Source organism: Hippocampus bargibanti, linkage group LG07, assembly GCF_051943395.1.
Source record: "Hippocampus bargibanti isolate YZ-2025 linkage group LG07, ASM5194339v1, whole genome shotgun sequence".
Lineage (NCBI taxonomy): Eukaryota > Metazoa > Chordata > Actinopteri > Syngnathiformes > Syngnathidae > Hippocampus > Hippocampus bargibanti.
The window spans coordinates 1,635,001-1,654,543 of NC_142740.1; the positions used below are offsets into that span (position 1 = coordinate 1,635,001).

At 37.8% G+C, this 19,543-nt stretch overlaps 3 protein-coding genes across 4 annotated transcripts in view; 2 read left to right on the forward strand and 1 right to left on the reverse strand.

Moving 5' to 3' along the window:
* The window catches only part of sh3rf1 (SH3 domain containing ring finger 1), a 43,912-nt gene extending 36,753 nt beyond the window's left edge, over positions 1 to 7,159 (forward strand). The window contains exons 9-12 of the mRNA XM_089000202.1: positions 1,128 to 1,372; positions 2,017 to 2,285; positions 2,369 to 2,703; positions 3,600 to 7,159. Of these exons, the coding sequence (XP_088856328.1) occupies positions 1,128 to 1,372; positions 2,017 to 2,285; positions 2,369 to 2,703; positions 3,600 to 3,768 (1,018 nt within the window). The 3' untranslated portion in view covers positions 3,769 to 7,159. The remainder of the gene's footprint in view (positions 1 to 1,127; positions 1,373 to 2,016; positions 2,286 to 2,368; positions 2,704 to 3,599) is intronic.
* Positions 7,160 to 8,425: 1,266 nt separating this feature from the next.
* Positions 8,426 to 14,454, forward strand: LOC148895065 (centrosomal protein of 135 kDa-like). Its single transcript, XM_089000213.1, has 7 exons — positions 8,426 to 8,566; positions 9,747 to 9,898; positions 10,688 to 10,793; positions 11,987 to 12,071; positions 12,143 to 12,415; positions 13,363 to 13,501; positions 13,895 to 14,454. Exons 1-7 carry the CDS (start codon positions 8,454 to 8,456, stop codon positions 14,140 to 14,142), a joined length of 1,116 nt encoding a protein of 371 aa, XP_088856339.1. The 5' UTR covers positions 8,426 to 8,453; the 3' UTR covers positions 14,143 to 14,454.
* Positions 14,455 to 15,235: 781 nt separating this feature from the next.
* Positions 15,236 to 19,543, reverse strand: part of palld (palladin, cytoskeletal associated protein) — a 36,584-nt gene continuing 32,276 nt past the window's right edge. For both annotated transcript variants that reach the window (XM_089000200.1, XM_089000201.1), the window contains exons 18-21: positions 18,826 to 19,033; positions 17,386 to 17,551; positions 17,119 to 17,252; positions 15,236 to 15,914 (exon numbers count right to left, since the gene is read on the reverse strand). In XM_089000200.1, coding sequence (XP_088856326.1) covers positions 15,751 to 15,914; positions 17,119 to 17,252; positions 17,386 to 17,551; positions 18,826 to 19,033 — 672 coding nt within the window. In that variant the 3' untranslated portion in view covers positions 15,236 to 15,750. The remainder of the gene's footprint in view (positions 15,915 to 17,118; positions 17,253 to 17,385; positions 17,552 to 18,825; positions 19,034 to 19,543) is intronic.

The following is a 19,543-nucleotide window of genomic DNA, read 5'->3' on the forward strand; positions in this document are numbered from 1 at the left end:
AGCTAACGACTAGCATTGCTGTCACATTGTTTTGAAAATTGAAACGGGAAGGGGCACAGCAACCATCGACTTGGGAGAAATGTATCTATACAGCTCTGAAGAAATGAAAGTGACCATTTCCTGTAACCAGAAGTTTCCTTTTTCTTGTGTCATGGTTATCATCACATGTTTTGCTGACGAGAAACTTTCCTGACATCTCACTGAAACGATTGTTGGAGTTCCAAGTCTGATTTTTGGACCGTGTCACTTTTTTTTTCCGTGTTCATTTACATCCAGGCTCGAGTCCGGATCGCACATTTGGAAGTCATTTAAATTCTCGCTAAATCCATTTCACATGTCCGCGTTTCTCAAGTCGAACTGTCATTTGTCATGTTTAAGGGGGTTGGGGGGGTTGTCACGACGACGTACAGTGATACCTTGGCTTACGAACTTAATTGGTTCCCAGAAAGTGTGTGTAAGGCGAAAAGTGTGTATTCCAAACATTAATTTCCCATAGGAAACCATTAAAATGAGAATAATCCGTTCCCAGGTCCCCATAAAACATAATTTTCAACTAAATATATACATTAAAACTACACACAATATACCTTATTTTATGTATAATAAATGTACTATGGTATTGTAATTAATGAAATAAACTGTACTATACAATAGTCGTTTTATTTACCTTTGTGATGGCTTGATGGAATGGATAGATTTTTGCATAAAGTGGAGCTCTGGTTTGTACATCTTGGAAGTTGTGATATTGTGATGCAGGCAGACACACTAGAAACTTCATTAATAGCTGGTTCCCTTGCTTGTAGGTTCTCTTCAAATCGTGCAGATGGCTTGTGCGGGTTATTTGTGGCGCCTTATTGATGGGATATTTTAACCTTGCAGTCTACACTCTGCATTTGGACTATCAATAAAGTTGAAACGAGTCCCAATTTCACTGTGTTTTTTTATCCATTTTCTCATCATTTCATGTTTTTTTTTTGTTACAATGCCAAGATTATATTCTCGCAAAACGTCTGTTAGCTAAAGTGTTTGTAAGTCGAGGTATCACTGTATTCCATTTTTATTTTCGCCATTTTAGATCCTAGATTGTATTCACTTATCATTGTGTGTCGCTTATGTGTCACTTTTAGAACGCCGTCGACGAGCAGCCAGGCCAAAGTACCCATGAGCCTTTGCACGCCAGCGGGCAGAGGCATCACCATCATCAACCCCTCGTCCGGTCACCACGTCGCCATTGCGGCGGGCCCCGACGGCGCCAAACATCCTCACGCCATGAACGCCGTTCAGCCCGCGGTTGCGCAGACGGCCACTGGCCAGCAACCCAAAGTCAGCTCGCAGATGACGGTCAACCAGGCCCGCAACGCCGTCAGAACAGGTACAAGCTATCTAATAGCTAGCTAGCGTTCTATCTATTTCAGTTACTTCCGGGTTGAGTGAACGCTGGCGCACGTGGCTGCCGCTGCTCACCCACAGAAAAACTGATCCTGCCACTGTAAAGTGCCTTTGAGAGTTTTGAAAGGCGCTTACAAATGAAATGTATTATTATTATTATATTATTATTATTTATAAATGCAATGGAATATTATTATTACTTATAAATGCAATGGATTATTATTAATACTAGCTAGATATCTATTGCTATAAGGCTGGCTATCTAGCTAGCTGGTAACTATTAGCTAGCTAGCTTTCTTTCTTTTTGAGTTATTTCCGGGTGAGTGAACGCTGGCGCGTGTGGCTGTCGCTGCTCACCCACAGAAAAACTGATCCTGTGACTGTAAAGTGACCTTGAGAGTTTTGAAAGGCACTTAAAATGAAATGGATTATTATGATTATTATAATTATTTTCATGATGATTATTACTATTATTATTACTACCATTATTATTATTATTATTATTATTATTATTATTATTATTATTATTATTATTATTATCATATTATAAGTGAGGGGATTTGTCCGTCTTTCTAAAAATAAAAAAACACTTAAAGTTTCCCCTTGTGTTTTGTTTTGTTTTTTTAGCCGTGTGTCACGTTCATGACCGCCCCACGGCGACAGTCCCGCCCATCCAGTCGCCGCCGGCGGGAAGCTACTCGCAGCACGTAGGCCTCGCTCAGGGGTGCGCCCGGGTATCGGCGTCGCTGGGGTGCGCCGCCGCCTCCCTCACCCCGCCCAACGTCAGCGCCGCCTCCCTGGAGGGTGACGCCACCAGGCCCGTACCCGTCCTCGCCGCTAACGGTCCCGCCGCGACCAACGCAGCCCTCGCGTGGCGCTTGGACAAGGATATGAAGGTTAGCGGACGATGCGCTAACCCCCTTTTCCAAAGACTTTTGTTCATTTTGAGTAAAAAAAAATATTGTCGTTGTTGCCACAGCGAGAAAAAAAAAGTCTTCTAAAGATACTCTCCAACAAGAAAAAATCTCGTCAGTCTCCGCCTTCTTCGCCCACGTTGGAGGCGGAGCAAGCGGCTACCTGGGAGTCACCTCAAGGCGCCGTCTCCGGTCCCGAGACTTCGCCTCCTTCCAACCAGGATCCCGACTCCGGTGTCGCCGCCTCTCCATCTCCATCTCCCGCCTCCTCGTCAGACCCCGCCTCCCATCGGAGGAACGCGGTCTTGGATGGCATCGCGCCGATCGCGCCGCCACCTCGCCAGCCGTGCTCCTCGTTGTCATCGCTGCAGCACGACGCCCGGCCCATCGTCTGTGAGAGGTACAGTGATACCTCGGTTTACGAACCCCTTGGTTTACGAACTTTTCGGCTTACGAACATTAAATTTATTACAATTTTACCTTGGCGTACGAACTTTTTTCGTACACGGAGCTGCCTCAATGAGTGACGTGTCGTTTGCGAACGAGCCCGTTCTTCTAACAACAAAATGGCAGCCGACTGTTTTTGTCCTCTAATCCCCACCCCCAGTCTACGGTTAAAGCCATGTGATTGGTCAAGAACGCAACAGTGAAGGGGGGTGGTTTAAACATTAAAGAGACAGGCAGACGACAGTGAGAGAGTTTCAACTTTGATTGTAGACTGCAAGGTTAAAATATCCCATCAATCAGGCTCCACAAACAACCCACACAAGCCATCTGTACACTTGATGCAAAAAGCTATCAACCCAGCTAAACAGAACACACTTGATGAGGAACTAGGTAAGATTATGGCAGAGAAAGCACCTACAAGGGATCATTGCTCAAGATGGTGAAAGAAGAAGGTTTCGTTCCACATCAAGTGTTTAATGTTGATGAAACCTGCCACTCCATTTCGTCAAGCCATCAACGACCATCACAAAGGTAAATAAAAACGACTTTATTATACAGTAAAGTTTATTTCTTTCATTATAATACCATAGCACATTTATTATACATAAAATAAGGTATATTTTGTGTAGTTTTAAGGCTTCGAAAGTAGAAAATTATGTTTTATGGGGACCTGGGAACGGATTATTCCCATTTTAATGGTTTCCTATGGGAAATTAATTTTTGGGATACACACTTTTCGCCTTACACACTCTGTCTGGGAACCAATTAAGTTCGTAAGCCAAGGTATCACTGTATGCCTTTTTTGCTCCATTTTGAGTTTCTGCATAATCCTAACAACTCCCCCTTCAGGTACAGAGTGGCAGTGTCGTATCCGCCGCAGAGCGAAGCCGAGCTGGAGCTAAAGGAGGGCGACGTGGTGTTTGTGCATCGGAAACGCGAGGACGGCTGGTTCAAAGGGACGCTCCAGCGCAACGGTAGGACGGGGCTATTTCCTGGAAGTTTCGTGGACAGCATCTAAAAAACTCTCCTTGCGCATACTACTTTTTTTTTTGTATTATTATTATTATTTTATTTATACCCTTAAAGGACAACCGACACCAAATTGAGTCCATAATTTGTAAAATGACTTTTACTGAGCGCATTTTACAAAGATTCCACCGCATATAGCTATATTTTACATTTTAAGACTCAATTGATGACGATCCCCACGTGACGTCACGGAGGGAACACCCCTGACCGAGAAAGCGACACACAATGCATTTTGGGTATATTTTTTTTCATCTGAAAACATTATATTGATGGGGAAATTAGAAGGAAAACTACATAAATAACGCCATGGTGAATCGTGCAGATAGCAAATAGATATCCAATAACAGCTATTAACCAGCGAATAGATAGCAAATAGCGCGAAAATTGATAGCCATTAGCCAACGAATAGATAGCTAATATCCAGCGATTTGATAGCCATTAGCCAGTGAATAGCTAATAGCTAGCGAACAGATAGCCATTAGCCAGCGAATAGATAGCCATCAGCCAGCGAACTTTAATCGATTGCAAACATTTATGCTTTCCTCTTCAGAACTATTCGAATCCTATTCATAACTGGATGAGTAACAAGAAAGCATTTTTTTTCCGAATCTGAACTCTCTGAAGCCATTGTTTTGATTCTGGAGCAAGGCAGTTTGTGAAGGAGTATCCTGGCGTGACGTCACAAACAAGGGGGCGGGACTTTCTGAATCTCGCCAGTTCCGAGCTCATTTTGTGGCAGTTTTGGGACATTTTAAGTCATTTTTATTGGTGTTTTGCATTAAAAATAAAAATATAAGCCTGCGTGTTTTGGGTATTTTAGATGCTATAAAACGTTTTTCTGATGTCAGTTATCAAACAAAAAAATGGTGTCGGTTGTCCTTTAAATGTGTGCCTTGTACTGTTCATCACTTTAATGTACATAAGGACACAAATGATTTAGTTGCAAACAATATTCATTAATATACAGTAGCTATGTTTTTTTTAATTTATTTCAACAAAGACTGGCTTTTATTTTGGAGGGGTGTCGTTCCCAGGGGGTTAAACTGGCACACACCCTCATTTGATTGGCAGCCATTTTGAAACACGAGTCGGCCGTACGGTTGCATCTCGGTAAACTAGAACATGCTGGATGATGTCATTTTGTAGTGCAACTCCGAAACTGTCAACAATGTCATTTTGATTATGATTGACAGGCCGAACCGAGGTCAAATAGGCTTCAGCGTTGCCCTCAAATCTAAATTTAATCATCGACTCCTTAAAAAAAAATTGTAACCCCACATAAGATGGCAACGGATTCACTTCTCCATACAAGATGGCGCCAGAGCACTACTTTTCTCTAAATAGAAGTCTATTGATCTTTTTTTTTCCATTGTGGGCAGTATGGGTGTAAATTTGGATCTAGTTTAGTATTTTATTTTTTTTTTAATGGTTCTGTTGTGAATATTTTTAATCGAATAAAACGGCGGCGGCATGATTAGCAATTCTGCCTCACAGTTTGATTAGCTTCGATTCAATGAACCTTTATTTGTCTCACAGTGGAGACATTTACATTTCGCAGCAGCAAAAACAAAATGGTGGAGCTGCTGTAAAGGCAGCCACTGTCGCGGCGCCATCTTGAAGTCCAAAACTAAATAACAAATAATGTAACACAACACAAAAGACACACAATTATTCAATCTTGAGCATTTTCTGCACCCTCTTTGTTACATGAAGCAGTTCGAGATGAAAGAGCAGAGATCAAAACGTCCTTTTCACCAGTGGATCAGGGTTGTCATGGTGGAATGTCGACGTCTGCTACAAGCTAAGTTTTTATAAGCAAACATGAAGCTACTATAAAGCATCCATTGACGAAAAAAGAGGATGTCTCACAACTCCTCGTAAATCCGCTTCAATTCCAAGCTGCGACACTTCCACATTCCGTATGAAACGTTCTACCGTGTTGTAATTTATTGAGATGCCACCTTTATCAACGAATCAAGAAAATTCACGTTGGACGGGCTGGACGAGCCGTGCTGCTAATCAAACGCACCCCGACGTAGCTCCTCTTCACCCCCAGAGTTACTTAATATTTCTACAGTTTTTATTTGTGTTTTATTGGAGGGGGGGGGCTGCTTTTCGACAGCTGCTGCAGTAACTCACACTCCTTAATGTGCCATCACGAAAAATAAGTGAACATACTGGAAGCTTTTCTAATATACAGTGATACCTCGGCTTACGAACGCTTTAACTCACGAACGTTTCGCCTTACGAACTTTGAATTTGCGAGAATATAATTTTGCCATACGAACTATTTTTCGGGAAACACTCGGAGCGTCACAATGAGTGATGTGTCATTCGCGAACGAGCCGGTTCTTGGAGCTCCGAACAAGGAGCTGAAAATGGCAGCCGGCTATATTTTTCCTCTATTAGCACATTTATTATACATAAAATAAGCTATATTGTGTGTCGTTTTAAGGCTTAGTTAGTTGAAAATTATGTTTTATGGGGACGTGGGAATGGATTATTCTCATTTTAATGGATTCCTATGGGAAATTAGTTTTTGGGATACACACTTTTCGCCTTACACACACTTTCTGGGAACCGATTAAGTACATAAGCCAATGTATCACTGTATATATCTTTAGGAAAGACAAGTAATTGTTTGGTTGATCTCCTTTTGGTCATTTTTTTGTATCTACTTGAATTATTGTCATATTTCTTTTTTTGATCTTAGAGATTTATTTGCATTTGGGGGGGGGGGGGGTAGAATGAACTACACTGAGCAGTTAGAATTAGAGACCATTATTCTTTTTTTTGTGTCCGTTTTAGCTGTCCATCGTTTTTGTAAGAAAGTGAAACCCGGCATATTCCTGCGCCCATGTTCGCTAATCCAGCTCAAAAATTATGAAATTGAAATTTTACAAATTTAAAAAAAAATCATTTTACAACACTAAAATCATCATATTACATTTTTTTTACATTTTGGGCTGTAATATCATTTTTCTTTATAACATGAAATCGACTGTTTTCATGACAAAATACCTTTTGCACATTTTGAATTACTTTTTGTGAAACTTAAATTGTCTTTTTTTTTTTAACTGGAACCGATGGCGATGTGCAAGATATTACAACTTGGGGGGAGGGAAAGCACCTATGTTCTGAATATTTATATATATATATTTTTTGTTCATTAAAAAAATTACAACCTCATTTGTCATTTCACTGTTGTTGTGTGGCCTTAATGCCCTTTTTGCATTGTTCTGTTTGCTGCATTTGTTCTGATCGAGACAATTTCACAACTCCGCTGCTCAGAACTTGATTACGTTTTTTGTCATTGTTTTGTTGGTCAGGGGGGCGCGTGGGGGGGGGGTGTTATTTAATCCACCACTTGTAAAATTAATAAATCTTGGGAGAGAGACTCGCACATTCTAAAAGGGACTGTTGAACAATAAAAGCCAATTGTTTCCACGATTGTGTTTGCATTCTCGTTTACTCGTGACGTGACGGAATGACAGCCGGTCACGATATGTTATGCTAATCACAGGGTGGCTATGAGAGCTAGCCGCTAGCCTTGATGGATCATTTCGATTTTTTTTTTGTTGCGATTTATTGTTTTATTTTTTTTGGGGGGGGGGGGGTTGAAAGAAAGAAAACAATGTAAACAGTGATGACACGGGTCCTCTTTTTATATCAGCGTCCCCAAACTTCAACAAATACAAAAAGAGCAGAAAATCAGCTAAATGTGAAGGCTCTCCACCTCGCACATTCGTCACAAAAAAATCAGTGCACTGGTGGGCGATTGCCGCTGGCCTTGATGGGTCATTGTGATTTGTTTGTGGCGATTTGTTATTTTGCATTTATTGTTTGGGGTGGGTGAAGAAAACGATGTAAACAGTGATGACACGAGTCCTCTTTTGATATCGGCGTCCCCAAACGTCAACAAATATAAAAAATGCCGATAATCAGCAGCTAAATGTGAAGGCTCCCCACCCCGCAGATTCGTTACAAAAAAAATCAGCGCACTGAGCGACGATTGCCGCTAGCTGGATCATTTCGATTTCTTTGTGGCTATTTATTTATTGTTGGGGGGGGGGGGACAAAAAAAATCCCTAAACTAAACAAATACATAAAAATTCCGAAAACCAACCGCAAAATGTGAAGGCTCCCCACCCCGCAGATTCGTTACAAAAAATCAGCGCATTGAGGGACGATTGCCGCTAGCCTTGATGGATCAGTTAGATTGTTTTTGCGATTTATTGTTTTATTAATCGTTTGGGATGGTGAAAGAAAGAAAACGATGTGAACAGTGATCACTAGAGTCCTCTTTTGATATCAGCGTCCCCAACTCTCAAGAAATTGTAAAAAAATAAAGCCGAAAATCAACCGTTCAATGTGAAGACCCCCCTCGCAGATTCGTTACAAAAAAATCAGCGCAATGAGGGACGAAGAAGAAAAGCGGTGCTTTTCGACACGATTGATTCTAAACAGTAAGCGGGACATTGGACAAATATTAAAATATTTTTACAAAATATTTCTGGAACAATGACGTTAGTTTTTGTAGCTTTAATGTTGGTCATAAAGGGGCGCGGCGCTGAGCCTGTATGCTAGTGACACCCGGTGGTCACCGTTTAGAGCACAGCTTCATAAACAGGAGGTCGAATTAAGAATTAGGTTAGTTTTCGGATCATCACAACAATGGACAGCACCGTAGAAACGACCAGAAACAACCTCAGGAAGCGGTTGGACCAACTTGGCTACCGACTCCATTTTGGGGTGGACTCGGTGCCACTGGTGGCCAAACTTTTCAGGTAAAACGGATGTTGGTCTTCATAGTCTCATCACCGTTAATTCAAAAACGAAAGATTTTGATTTTAACGGATCGTAACTCCCTCAAAACCAGTGACCCAAAAATTTGAACCGAAATAAACTCCTTATGGTTTTTCCTGACATTTTTGTCTGAAGCCGAAGGCTGAGTGCTTTTGCTGACTACCACCTTGACAAAGGTCCCACTCAAAATATGTCAGAAAACCTTTTATTGTATACGAAGACAATTCATTGCGCAATTTTATTAACACAATTTCATATGTAAACATGAATTCCTATAACAAGTGATAACATATTTCTCGCAATAATCAAGTATGTATGTTCTTTGTTGTAGAGCATGGTGGCTTTTTTTGCTATAGACAAATTGAATTTGTCCACAGCAAACACATAATTAGAAATTGTGTTCTTACGATGTATAATGTTTACAAAAATAGAATGATATTTCGGCGAAAAAAACACTAATTTCAAATTAAAATTCCACTTGACTGGAACTTGTCTTCTCGGAACGTTTGTTTCTTCTCGAGACTTTTCGCACGGACTTGTTTTCTCGGTGGTCGACTTGGCTTTTTACGAGTAGCGATATTTGTTATAAATAACATGACTGCTAATATTTTATGACGAAAACGGAATCGAACATTTCTCCAAATTATATTTAACATTTTTTTACGTTTCCCGTGCAAACTTTATTGTATGCCGTACACATCTAAAAATGTGCAAAAATCGTACAGAATACGGCCGCTTGACTGGTATGAAAAAGGAACTTCCGGCCCTGATTGCCGCATTGGATGCAAACACACAAAATAACTACATTCAGCGAGGAATGACGTCATACATTGGAAAGGCCAAATAAAACATTTACGTTTTATTTTGGGATTGGTCAAAAGCATTTCAAATGTTGGCAGTTTGAATGTGATGTGTAATTCACAGTTATAATAATAATACATTACATTTCAAGCGCCTTTCAAAGCTTTCAAGGACACCCCACAGTCGCAGACAAGCATAGGTACTATAATAAAATACAATCACAAAATAAAATACAATTATAAGAAACTGTACACTTATGCAACCAGGTGATTTTCATTTTTTTAAAAAGCTTTCCTTTTGAAAAGATACTACTGTGGACCAATGTGGATATCATCTCTAAATCTCCTGTTTGTCCTGCAGTGATCTGGTGCACACCACGGTTAGCCTTCGCGATGCTAAGCTGTCAGCGGGGAAGTTCGAGCGACACCATCACGCAGACGTCTTGCCCGAGCCAACGTACATGACCGTGCTGCCCTGTCGGCTGGACTCTGGCGATAATTTCCTCAATACATGTAAGATGTTAACCGGCTTGGCGTCAGAAACAAAATCTGCTCAACCTGCTGTTAGCTTGACCAAAGGAAGTAGCAGCCTAGAAGATCGTGTACTGAATCAAACATTCGTCAGGATAGCTAATTGCTAACATATAATACAAAACGCCATTGACTGGCTACTAAAACGAGCATCCGCTTTAGAGTCAAACACATAGAGTAGGGATGTGACAACATTTTCCAATAATAATAATATATATATATAATATAATAAAATCTAACATAAAAGAATAAAGAATAATAAAAATATAGTAAAAATATAGAAAATATAATAAAATCTAACATAAAAGAATAAATAATAACCAAATAATATATGTAAAAAATATAGTAAATATATATATATATCATAAAAATATAGTAAATATAAAAAATATAACATAAAATACTAAATAATAATACATAAATATAGACAAATATAGAAAATATAAAAATAATAGAAAGAAATAAAAATAATAAAAGAAGAAATAAAAAAATATATAGTAAAAAATAGTAAATATAATATATAAAATAAAAGAATAAATAATAAAAAATATATTAAATATAATAAAATCTGACATAAAAGAATAAATAATAATAAATAACAAGCGAACGTCACAAGTAGCAGCCTAACAGAACGTGTATTGAACCAAACATTCGTAAGGATAGCTAAGTGCTAACATACAATACAAAAGGCCATTGACTGGCTAATAAAACCACCATCCATAACAATTTTTTTATTGCTTGCATAATATGATTTGCATAATTTTGATGTAGTGTCAGATCGGAAAAAGATGACCATCGCTTTGAACCACCACTCGACACAGACGGATGATATGAAACCGCCTCCGCCTCCCTACGATGATAAAGATTCCTATCGAAGGTTTGTTGTTACACTAACATAATATGAAGTCATCCTGCGCCATTTTGTCTTTTTTTCAGGGTTGTTAATAATTCTATACTGGGAGCCATTTTTGTTGACATTTTGTTATGTTGTCTGTTATTGCTATGCTATCTAGCTAGTGATCTAACTGTCTAGCTGGCTATCTATTAGCCATCTCTTGGTTAGCTCGCTAGCTTTCTATCTATTTGAGTTGCTTCCGGGTTGAGTGAACGCTGGCGCGTGTGGCTGCCGCTGCTCACCCGTAGAAAAACTGATTCTGTGACTGTAACGTGACCTTGAGAGTTTTGAAAGGCGCTTACAAATGAAAAGTATTATTATTATTATTATTATTATTATTATTATTATTATTATTATTATTATTATTATTGGACAGATTTTGTCCTTTGTTTTCCTTAGTTTTTCTTAGCTTTTTGTGTGTTTCTTGCATTTTTTATGCTTATGTTTTCGTCTTTTATTTAAAAAGGTCAGATTTTGTCCTTTTTTCCTTAATATAATAATAATAATAATAATAATTTCATTTATAATCACCTTTCAAAACATCTCAAGGTCACTTTACACTCACAGGATAACTTTTTTCTGTGAGCAGCGGCAGCCACACGCGTCAGCGTTCACCCGGAAGTGACTCAAAAAGATAGAAAGTGAGCTAGATATAATAATAATAATAATAATAATAGATAGCTAGCCAGCTAATACTACTACTACTACTACTACTACTACTAATAATAATAATAATAATACATTGTATTTATAAGCGCCTTTCAAAACTCTCAAGGGCACTTTCCAGGTGCAGGATAAGAACAACATTTTTTTTTTCCTGAGGGCGAGCAGCGGCAGCCAGACGCGCCAGCGTTCACTCAACCCGGAAATGTACGCCACTAACTCAAATATAAAATGGCCACAATAGCATTCAAATAAAGTAAAACTACTCACCATTTGATGACAATGCTCTGATCTTACCTTGAAATGGGCATCCCTTCATTTCTTAAGGCTCGCTAGCTAGCTAGCTGTGTCCTAGCTTTAGTAAAATAATAATAATAATAATAATAATAATAATAATAATAATAATAATAATAATAATAATAATAATAATGAGTGAATGGGTGAACTTTGCACATAGATGAACAGTATTGAACAGTTTAGTTGTCATAAGCTGTCACGTTGCTCACCCGTAGGCTCGTCGCACTTCAGGAAGAGCTCGTCGCACTCAAATCGGAGCTGGATTTCTCTCAGGGGTGCACGAAAGCCATTACCGGCCAAGTAAGCGCGCGGCGGGCATCGACGGGATGCCATCACGGCGCCGTCCGCTAAATTTTTGATGTGCGACACAGTTGGCGGAGGCGCAGGAGGCCAAACGGACGCTCGAGCGAACGCTGGAGGAACTGCGGCGGACGCGGTCCGACGAGGCGGCCCAGCAGACGTCCCGCAACGACGAGGCGTATCGGGAGCTGATGCGCAAGGACGGCGCCGTAGCTCAGATGGTGGCGGTGAAGGAGCGCGTCCTCCGTATGGCCTACAGGAAGCTGTCCGCCTCAAAGGAGGTCATCCTGGGTCAACAGGAAGTCATCCAGAAATTGGAGGAGAAACTTTGGCAAATAAAAGCGGTATGTAACATTTGGGTGGAGTTTGTTTTGGTGATTTCAGCAGCTGGAGACTCAACTCCCTCCCAGCCCTGCCCCCCCTGCCCATTCCCACTGCCACACTCACCGAACTCTGAGTACATGCTACACGCTGTGTCATCCTGAACTCTTTTTTTTTCTTTTTTTCTGCACGACCTCGCCTCAATTCACCTCAACCATTGCATTCACCTCACTTTACATTCACAATCTAATAATAATAATAATAATAATAATACATTCAATTTCTAAGCGCCTTTCAAAACTCTCAAGGTCACTTTACAGTCACAGGATAAGAACAAAAATGTTTTTCTGAGGGTGAGCAGCGGCAGCCACTCAACCCGGAAGTAACACACACACACGTTTAACTCAGACTTCCGACTTTTAACTCAGCATTCTGACTTTTTAACTTGGAATTTTGAATTTTAACTCAGAATTCCGATTTTTAACTCAGAATTCCGACTTTTTAACTCAGACTTCTGACTTTTAACTCAGAATTCTTTTTTTTACTCAAACTTTTGACTTTTTAACTCAGAATTCCGAATTTAACTCGGAAGTCCGACTTTTTAACTCAGAGTTATGAAGTTTTAACTCAGAATTCCAACCTTTAACTCAGAATTCCAACTTTTACCTCAGAATTCCGGCTTTTAACTCGGAATTCTGACTTTTAACTCAGAATTCCGTTTTTTTAACTCAAACTTCTGACTTTTTAACTCAGAATTCCGACCTTTTAACTCAGAATTCTGACTTTTAACTCATAATTCAGACTTTTTAACTCAGAATTCCGATCTTTCACGCAGAATTAAACATAAACAGCCACAGTTGCAAATGGCCACTTGCGCCGGTGTGGGCGTGAACACAGCTGACTCAATGGAATCGGTTGACCCGGCAAATCTCACAAGTTCCTTTTCTTTCGTTTGTTTCATCCCGAACAGGAAGTTTGCGAGCTAAGTCACGTTCGGGAGCAGCTGGCGGAAGCGAGAGGATGCAACGAAAAACTGGAGGGATTGGTCGCCTTCTTGGAGGCCGAGAAGAGCGCCCTGCAGGACAAGATGGAGAAGATGATGGCCAATGGTAATGCCTTACATCAATATCGTTTGCGTGATTAGGAATCGCTTTAGAAATGGATTCTTTATCCTTGCGACGATAAACGGTTCGGAAAATGGATGCATGGATTATTAATATGGTTAGTATACATTTCGTTATTGTTATTCTTGTCCTCATTTATTATTATGATTATTATTATCATTAGCTATCTCTTAGCTAGCTATGTTTCTATCTATTCGAGTTACCTCCTGGTTGAGTGAAGGTTGGCACGTGTGGCTGCCGCTGCTCACCCACAGAAAAACTCATCCAGTGACTTAGAAATTAAATGTATTATTATTATTATTATTATTATTATTATTATTATTATTATTATTAAGTGGATAAGTGGTCCTAAACAGACAGGCTGTCTGTAACGTTCAGATCGTGATCTGGTACTGGGATTGGATTTGCCTCGGAACACCATCGGCGGCGACGGTGGGCCAAGACGCTGCCTGGCAGACGTCATCAAAAGCCTGGAAGAGGAGCGCGATCGCTACCGCCGCGAAGCCGAACGTTACAAAAGCCTCCTGGGAGTGACGCCACCCACGGCAATCACCACGAGTAGTCCCACGCAAACCAGGAAGAACAAATTCGTATTGGCCGCCACGTTTCAAGGCAACGTGGCGTGAACCAAGTCGTCTGTAGTGACATTGAGAGTTTTGAAATGACGCTTAGAAAGTCCATCAAATTATCAACGACCATCCCAAAGGTAAATAAAACGCTTTTATTATACAGTATCATTTCTTTTTTTAATTATAATACCATAGCCCATTTATTATACATAAAATAAGGTAAATTGTGTGTAGTTTTGAGGCTTAGAAAATCAGAAAATTATGTTTAATGGGGACCTGGGAACGGATTATTCTCATTTTAATGGTTTCCTATGGGAAATTAATTTTTGGGATACACACTTTGCCTTACACACTCTGTCTGGGAACCAATTAAGTTCGTAAGCCAAGGTATCATCATTATTATTATTGTTTATTATTATTGTTTATTATATATCATATTTGCGTACCTCTGGCAAAAGCACTTTAATGCTAACAAGCAACCTCCAAGCAAGATTTTTTTTTCTGGATAAAACATTGGATCAAAACATTTTTTTTTGTGTGAAGATAAAATGTCAAATCTCTGGTAGAAATATTTTGGATTTTAGAGCACTTTGTTTTGGTGATACACTGATACATTTTTTTGTGTGGCTGCCGCTGCTCACCCGCACAAAAAAAATAACCTGTGACTGTTAGTGTCCTTGAGAGTTTTGAAAGGCGCTTAGAAATTAAATATTATAATTCTTCTATTTGGCTATCTATTCGCTATTTATTAGCTAGCTAGCTAGCTATGAGCTGACTGGCTGTAAGCTGGCGAGCTGTTGGCTATCAACTATTTATTTGCTATCTATTAGCTAGCTAGCTAGCTATTAGCTGTCTGGCTGTAAATTGTCTAGCTGACTGGCTGTTGACTATTAACTATTTGCTATCTATTAGCTGTCTAACTGACTGGCTGTAAACTGTCTAGCTGGCTAGCTGCTGATCTATTAACTATTTTCTATCCATTAGCTAGCTAGCTAGCTTTCTATCTATTTGAGTAACTTCCATGGTGAGTGAACGCTGGCACGTGTGGTTGCCGAAGCTCACCCACAGAAAAATATAATCCTGTGACTGTAAAGTGACCTTGAGAGTTTTGAAAGGTGCTTATAAATGAAATGCATTATTATTATTATATAAACAGCAAGAAAGATGGAAGAATCTTTATTTGCAAAGTTCACGAACTAATATAACATTAGTGGTGGAGAGAAATCCATATAGAGGCATGAAATGATTTGGCATGAAAAACACAATACGCCTGATTAATCATAAGAAAGATGGTAAATGTTTTGGCACGGTGTGCACACACAAACACACGCTGTCCCGGACGCTACATGCAAAAAAAAAGTGGTTTTTTTTTGTAATATAGACAAATGACATAATTTAAAATGTTGGCTATAGAAATAGTCTTGTTTTTTTTTTTTTAATACAAAAATAAACTGGAAATTTGTGACACTGAAAAGTGTTCACGTCAAACTACAACGACAACCGTCCATCTTTTTACGCCACCAAAAACCGACACACAACTTCCTCATCCTGATCTTTGAAGGCCCGGCCTCGCTCGCTCGCTCGCTCACTCACTCGCCTTTTCCTATCTTGTACTTGCTCGTCACTTTTCAAAATAAAAGAAGAAAAAATAGACTGTGGCGCCCCCTACAGGTCATCGCTCTCCACGAGGGATCCTGGCGGCAGTGGGCTGCAATCAGGGAAGAAGGCGGCTTTGACGTCCAGGCCGCGTTCTGTCAAGGCGGCGTAGCGGCTGCTGGACGGACGCAGCGACTTGACCTTCCGAGCGTTCGCCGGGTGCTGCCATTGGCCTGGCCACGCCCATTTGCGTCCACGCCCCCACACCATAGAAGAAGAGCGACACACAAGATACAACAGTCAGCATTTTGCAAAACACATCACATTTATATCCAAATAAATAATACAATATACTATATATATATCCAAATACATTGTTTAAATATATTTAGATAAAATTATATACATATATATATAAATTTTTAAAATAAATTATATAAAATGTAGATATGCATTTTATGTATGTATACATACATACATACATAGATACACACATACATACATACACACATACATACACACACACATACATACATACCTGCATACATACATACATACATACATACATGCATACATACATACATACATACATACATACATACATACATACATACATACATACATACATACATACATACATACATAGATACATACACATACATACATACATGCATACCTACATAGATACATACACATACATACATACATGCATACCTACATACATACATACATACATACATGCATGCATGCATGCATACATACATACATACATACATGCATACATACATACATACATACATACATACATACATACATACATACATGCATACCTGCATACATACATACATACATACATACATACATACATACATACATACATACATACATACATACATACATACATACATACATACATACATACATAGATACATACACATACATACATACATGCATACCTGCATACATACATACATACATACATGCATGCATGCATACCTGCATACATACATACATACATACATACATACATACATACACATACATACATACATGCATACCTGCATACATACATACATACATACATACATACATACATACATACATACATACATACATACATACATACATACATACATGCATGCATGCATACATACATACATACATATATACACACACACATACAAATACATACATACATACACACAGACGCACACACAGACACACACACACACATACATACAAACACACGCAGACGCGCACACACACACACACATACAGGATACATACATATATGATACATACAAACAAACATACATACATACATGTATATTAAATTAAAAAAATATATTTATATTTAGTTCAATATATATCTTATTTTTTTATACATATGAAATTGTATCAAATGTAGATATGTATTTTCTTTTATTTTTTACTTACCGTGCACGTCAAGGCGGGCGGTGCTGGAGACGATGCCCGCTTCATTCTTGGCCGACACGGTGTACCAACCGGCGTCTTCCTTGGTGGCCGGTTGGATGATCATGCAGAGGTAGCCGCAGTTGTCCTGGTGCATACTGCCACCCCCCACACCCCCCAAAAAAAACAATAATAATAAAAAAATATGAAACGAGTCAGGAGAGGAGCATTAAAAATAATAATAATAATAATAATAATAATAATAATAACATTTCCATAGTGTCAGCCGACCTAATTCTGTCCGTGTTGCGCGTGATCGACTCGTTCTCGCGTTTCCAGAAAATCTGCGGGTACGGGACGCCACTGACGCGGCATTCCAGACGCACAGGGTGGCCCTCGGCCACGCTCGTGTTTTGGAGCTTCTCTGAAAACGATGGAGCTTTGTGCAGCTCCTTGGCTGAATTGAGGGACAATAAACATACAAAGACAAAAGACATTAATAAACATGTCAATAAATAGATACATAAACCAATAAATACATAAGAAATAAAGAAATAGACAAATAAATACAAAAATAAACAAATAAATACATAACAAAGAAACAAATAGACAAATAAATACACAAATAAACAAAAAAAAACAAATAAATACACACATATATAATAAAGAAACAAACAGAAAAATAAATTAATACGTACATAAATTAATAAATACATAAATAAATGAATAAATGTATGATAAAGAAATAGACAAATTAATACATAAATACACAAATAATACATAAAAGAAAAAAATAGACAAATAAATAAATAAATAAATACACAAACAAATAAATACATACATACATAAGGAAACAAATAGAAAAATTAATTAATATGTAAATAAATTAATTAATACATAAATAAATGCATAATAAACAAAGAAATAGACAAATAAATACATACACAAATAAACAAATAAATACATAATAAAGAAACTAATAGGAAAATAAATAAACAAACAAAAGAAAAAAACAAGCAAATAAATACGTACATACATAATAAAGAAAGAAAAGATAAATAATACATCAATAAATAAATTAATACATAATAAAATAAACAAAAAATAAATACATAATAAAGAAACTAATAGACAAATAAATACACAAATAAACAAAAGAAAAAAACTAGCAAATAAATACAGACATACGTAATAAAGAAACAAACAGAAAAATAAATTAATACATAAATGAATTAATATACAAATAAATGAATAAATAATAAAAAACAAATAGTCAAATAAATATAAATAAACAAATACATACAAAAATACATCCAAACATACATAATAAATAAATAAACAATAAATTAAAAAATACACAAATACATACATAATAAATAAACATACAAATAAAAAATATAAATAAAATATAAATAAATGATTGCATTAACACTAAAGTTCAACAATGAATTTGCTCTGCCTCCCGTTGAATATTTTACATGTATTTCCTCAGATGACCACTAGATGGTAGCACACCGTTTAGCTTGATCATGTCAATTTGATGACCGATCAGTGAGAAAACGGGAAACTATTTCAGCTCAGGCAATTTTTGGGGCAAATATGAAAGCCTATCCAATCCAATAAAAAATGGACAAAATATCATAAATGATATAAAACACGTGCGCAAGCTAATTTTCCTGCCGCCATTTGTCGGTGACAGCGCCTACGCCCTACGTGGTGGCGTCGGTTTACCGGCGACGATGAGTTCTAAGTTGAAGGAATTGTGTCCGGCGCGGTTGCTGGCGATGCACGTGTAGACTCCGGCGTCGCTGGCGCTCACGGGCTCGATGACCAGCGAGTGGACGCCGTTCTCGCGTACCAGCATCTTGTGGGCGGAGTCGGCTCGGATGTTTTGACCGTTCAGCTGCCACAGCAAGTCCGGAGTGGGCAAGCCGCTCACCTGCAATTCATTAAGAGAACGACATTGAAGAAAAAACAGCTACACGCACAATGGAGAAAAACACACCCAATAATAATAATAATAATAATAATAATAATAATAATAATAATAATAATAATAATAACTAACAACAAACAATAATATAAAAAAATAAACATGAAAATGAAATTAAAAGTAAAAGTAAAAATAAAAATAAAATAAAACATGAAAAAATAAACAAGTACATAATAAATAAATAATAAATAAATACTGATTAATTCATAAATAGTAAATAATAAATTAGAAATGATAATAATACCAATATAATTGATGATATAATAATAATAATTATTATATTTATTTATATATATTTTATTTTATTTATAATAATAATAATAATAATTATTATTATTATTATACCAATTCAACTGATAATAATACTAATACTACTAATAATAACAAAAACAATAAGAATAAGAATAATCAATAAACAATAAATAAATAAATAAAATATAAAAATAATCATAAATA